The following is a 5,453-nucleotide window of genomic DNA, read 5'->3' as shown; positions in this document are numbered from 1 at the left end:
GAAAGATTACATAGATTTATGTGTCAGTAAAGGGGTATTTATAGTAAGAGGTTAAGAGTTAGTTATGCACCAAAAAGGACAAACTGTGGGTACTTTGGGTGCATACTTACTACATAAAGCAGGGATCAGTGTGGGATGCCCAAAGCAAACAAGCATCCTGGATGATGAATAAGATCATCAATGCAAAAAACTACTTGGATGCGATCTCATGGGATGAAGAATTTTTGATGCAATAGACCAAGTTTTCTAGAAAAAAAGTATATACTTTGATGGGGGGTCAGTTCCCTAAAGTTGACTGAAGGAGAATCACGTGCAACAACCTCGGCTGCCCAAAATGGACTTTCATTTTGCAATTGGCGTTAATGGAAAGGCTGGCCACAAAAGACCGACTAGTGAAATGGGGAATAACAGATTCAGCTATGTGCCCTTTATGTGATACCATGGATGAGAGCCATAATCATTTATTTTTTGAGTGCTCCTACTCAATGAGAGTATGGACCAAACTCCTGAAATGGCAAAGCATAACTAGGACTGTAAGACGATGGCAAGAAGAGAAATTGTGGGCAACTAGCAACGCATCTGGTAGAAGTGTGCAGGCAGAGATCTATAGGATGTGTCTAGCTGGGGCTGTTTACCATATATGGCTCGAAAGAAATGCTCGGGTGTTCTCACAAGGACAGAAGGAAGACAAGGATTTGGTCAAAAAGATTATCCAGGAAGTCTTTGTGCGTGCAACCATGAATAGGAAGATTGCTGCCAAGCTAGCCCAAATGAATTACTACCCTTGAAAGTAGCTATGTATAGGAGGATAGAGTGTACTGGTTGAATGAGACAGATTGAGGCTGGTAGCTCAATTTGTTTGGGAGTTTGTACTGAATTGTTCACTTGGTAAATAATACATTTAGTTACCAAAAAAAAAAAAAGTTAAACAATATCTATTTGATAAGTTAGGATTTCTAAATATTGTTATCATATAATTATATATTTGAGTTTGAAAATGATATTTAAATTGGTTATCTTTATCTTATAATTACATATTATGTTAACTTCTTTTTCGAATTAGAGATAGGATAAGTACTTTTTTTTTTTTGCTGAATGGGATAAGTACTTCATAAGTGATGGAATTGTAGCACTATCAACTATCAGGTTTGTTAGCAATTTAGACGGACTTGAACTTATGAATAATTTTAATTCTGGCATTAAACATTTTTAAGACATTAAATCTCATATTGCGTGTATTTTGTTACACTTTGAATCTTAAATTTTTTTTCCTAATTGATTGAATTTTTAGTTAGTTCAGAAATTCAAATCTATTAAATTTGAATATATAAGTTCAGAAATTCAAATCTATTAAATTTGAATATATTTTATAGATAAACATTCTTTTAAAACATACAAAATACAGAAATACACATATATATCTGAAAGAAATTGATATGAGTACTAAATTATTTGTTAGCTTGCAATTCCATTGGTTAACAACTTAATATTCAATATCATTAACCGAATGAGTTTTTAAATGTGCATAGTTCGAATAATTTCTTCTTAATGTGTTTTTTTAATGTCTCTTGTTATGATAGATAATTTTAAATAGCTAGCAACTAAATATTTACCGTTAGAATTAAAAGATTATTCCTGATAGCTTTTCTTGCGTAAAAGATTGTTCCTAATAGTTTAATTGCAAGCACTGAAGTGACATTGGCTGCCTATTATTTTCACAAAGCTTGATTTATTAGAAATATATAAAGAAAATTGAACTATATAAAAAACTCTTGAATTGTGCGTAGGGTTCGTGCTAAAATGTACAATTAGGATGTGACTACACAGACTCAAGATACAATCACTAAAGTAAATGTGATATCCGGACAATAATTCTTAGAAGAGTTTTTAAGAATTTTCTCAACATGAAAGAAGTGAAACCTTGACTTTTCTTAGCCCCAAAGACTTGACAAAATTTGAGAAGACCAAAAATACACCAAGTCCTGCAACCGTAAATGTGGTGGCAAATTTATTCCTCTAATCAGTCCAAAGACTTTCCAAGTTTTCCTTCTACTAAACGTATGTACACTAGCTAGCTACATTAAGAATTTTTACGTGATTAGCATATTTTCTCAACATGAAAGAAGTGGAACCTTGACTTTTCTTAGCCCCAAAGACTTGACAAAATTTGAGAAGACCAAAAGTACACCAAGTCCTGCGACCGTAAATGTGGTGGAAAAGTTATTCCTCTAATCAGTCCAAAGACTTTCCAAGTTTTCCTTCTACTAAACGTATGTACACTAGCTAGTTACATTAAGAATTTTTACGTGATTAGCATATTTTCTCAACATGAAAGAAGTGGAACCTTGACTTTTCTTAGCCCCAAAGACTTGACAAAATTTGAGAAGAAAAATACACCAAGTCCTTCAGCCGTAAATGTGGTAGCAAAGTTATTCCTCTAATCAGTCCAAAGACTTTCCAAATTTTCCTTCTACTAAACGTATGTACACTAGCTAGCTACATTGAGAATTTTTACGTGATTAGCATAGTTTATAATTGATTCTAGTAGGTGTGTATATATATATATATATATATATATATATATATATATATATATATATATATTAATCTAAGTTTGAAAACATTGTCTTTCAATTCAAATACAGATATAAGGATTTATCTTAATATTTTAATTCAAATTCAAAACAACTTCATCTTTCCAATTCAAAAAAATTATCATTATACTTCATTATGTGTGTTATATTTAGATTATTTACTTATTATTTTTAAAATAAAGTCTGTATTGATTGTAAAATAGAAATTTTGTATGTTTGTTGTTATACTTTGTATTTCTATTTTATTTTTTGTCTTTTCACATATTGATTATTGTTGTAGTATCCTAAAAGTGGTATTAATTTGTGCTTTTACTGTAAGTAAATATTAGGCATGCAAGTTCATATTTTTCCTCATATATGTTAAAAATATAATATATTGTTAAAATTCCTGCAACGTGATGATAGGCTAGGTGATTGTTACCTTTATCAACTTCAAATTCAAAAAAATATTATCATAATTCAATTTAAACTTAAATACATTATTTTTCAATTCAAAAACTTTATCTTTATGTAAAAAACAATACTTCAGTTCAAAGTCATAATAGATAGAGCCCTATAAATATTGATGATATCTGTTTTTAAAGAGTTTTCAATTCAAATTTTATTTTTTGGATATTCAATTCAAATTCAAAATCTTATCTATAAATTTTTTTTTAAAAAATTTAACTCAAAATTCATTTTTATTACAATTTTCATTAACTTTGTCTTAAAATTACCAAGTGGCTTGTTATTACCGGCTGTACTTGGCTTTTAACCACGTCTTTGTATTCTCCTATTTTATATATATAGATTCTTTGATTTAAATTTTAAATGGGAAAAGGGTCAAATATACCCCTGAACTTTGCGAAAATGTCTAGATATACCCCTCGTTTAAAGTTTGGCTCACCTATACCCCTACCGTCCAACTTTTAGCACAAATATACCCTCATGGACGTTAAATGCCTTGCTGGCCTTTCAAAAATCATTTTCTTTTTTTTTTTAATTGCCACATGACAATTATTTTATACCAGCTGGTCTTTTAACCCCACCCCTCCCATACCCGACCCATCTGCTAAACCCATTTAACCGAGACACCTAAGCCCTATCCACCATTGCAAAACCTCCTCTATCCACCATAGGTAAAGCTTCACGACGGAGATGTTACTGTCATTTTCTACTGAGGATTGAAAAATGAGGGCATTATGGGGAGTGGTTATGATGGTGACCCTGAGGCCGCCGTGGGCAGCGAAAAGTCGAGCAATATGTACCAATGGAATTAGATGACTCGTCATGGCGCAAGGAAAGAACACCACATGGGGTGGTATTGTTATTTGTTTCTTCAGTATTGACGCCATGGCTGATCAAAACGCTAATCAAATAGCCTTAAGTGTATCTCTAACACAATGGCTGGGTAGTACTGCTAGCTATAGTAGGTTTAATTTGATTCTTCTTTGAGAGTTTGTAGTAGAGGTACTTTAATTTATAACCTATATGCAATTTCTTGACCACCTGCAACTCTGCAACTAGTGTCGTTCCAATTTAGCACAGATCTCAATGTGTTTGCATCATTAAACAAAATGTTTGGATCAATTTTTAAAGTAGCTTACTGAATGACCGATATTTGATGCTGACACAAATGAAGCTGTACGAAGAATTTTATGGTGGAGAGAAGCTTTACCTATGGTGGATAGAGGAGGTTTAGCAAGGGTGGATAGGGCTTTGTTGGGGGCGTCAAATGGGCGGGTTAGGCTGAAATTGACCCAATTAAAATGAGCTGAGGTAATAAATGGGTTGGGCTAATATTGGCCCATAAGTTACTTGGGTTGAAATGGATTGGGCTGAAATGGGCTAAAAATGGGTTGGGTCACCCGCCCAACTTAAATTAATATTTTTGAACGGTCTATTAAAAATATTTTTCCTGGAAATATTTTCGCGGATTTTTGAGGCGAAAAATATTTTTGAGGCAAAAAGTATTTTCCTTCATATCAAACACACCACAAATTTATAAGATACATGATACAAGAAATGCGTATACATAAAAAATAAAAAATAAAAAAAGTAAATCTCAAGCAATAAAACCAAATTTAAGTAAATCTTAAAATTGGGCTAAGTTGGAGATCAATTTAAAATGGGCTATGTTGGATTGGGCTAAAATCAGTTCAATATGAAATTATCTTGAGCCCAACCGATAAAATTTTGGGCTGGTTGGGCAGGTCATCATCTTTTGGGCCATATTTGACACCCCTATGCTTAGGTGTCTGGGTTAAATGGGTTTAGCAGATGGGTCGGGTATGGGAGGTATGGGGTTAAAAGACCAGCTGGTATAAAATAATTGCCATATGGCAATTAAAAAAAAGGAAAATGATTTTTGACAGGCCAGTAGGGCATTTAACGTCCATGAGGGTATATTTGTGCCAAAAGTTGGACGGTAGGGGTATAGGTGAGCCAAACTTTAAACGAGGGGTATATCTAGACATTTTCGTAAAGTTCAGGGGTATATTTGACCTTTTTTGCATTTTAAATTTATATTTCACGCTACCAACTTGACTGATCTGTAATCAAACTGGCAAGTCATCAATACGGAAGACGCATCGTAATCAGTATTTATTCCAATTTGATCCTAAAGACTTCTTTTTTTGAAACGAAAAGTCAACAAATAAAAATAGTGAAGAATCAATGAATTTTAATTTTGTAATAGCACCAAAATTTTGTCATTGTCTCAACTGATATGGAGTTTTCCTACAACTTATGTACCGTGACCAAGTCTAACCTTATAAGTGATTTCTTTTTTCCTTACGGTAGGAAAGTAATTTTGAATATTCTAGAAAAAATACAAGGTACACTTGGTAATGTTATAATCTTGGTTATAAGTATGTGTTT

The 5,453-nt window shown here is 32.6% G+C and overlaps 1 protein-coding gene across 1 annotated transcript; it reads left to right on the top strand.

Annotated features, from left to right (window-relative positions):
* The first annotated feature begins 362 nt into the window (after positions 1–362).
* LOC132066373 (uncharacterized) lies at positions 363–788 on the top strand. Its single transcript, XM_059459696.1, has one exon. It carries the CDS (start codon positions 363–365, stop codon positions 786–788), a length of 426 nt encoding a protein of 141 aa, XP_059315679.1.
* Positions 789–5,453: the final 4,665 nt, after the last annotated feature.

This window comes from Lycium ferocissimum, chromosome 8, assembly GCF_029784015.1.
Source record: "Lycium ferocissimum isolate CSIRO_LF1 chromosome 8, AGI_CSIRO_Lferr_CH_V1, whole genome shotgun sequence".
In the NCBI taxonomy this organism is placed as follows: domain Eukaryota; kingdom Viridiplantae; phylum Streptophyta; class Magnoliopsida; order Solanales; family Solanaceae; genus Lycium; species Lycium ferocissimum.
Note: the sequence above shows the minus strand (reverse complement) of the source record. Positions and strands in the feature narration are given on the sequence as shown.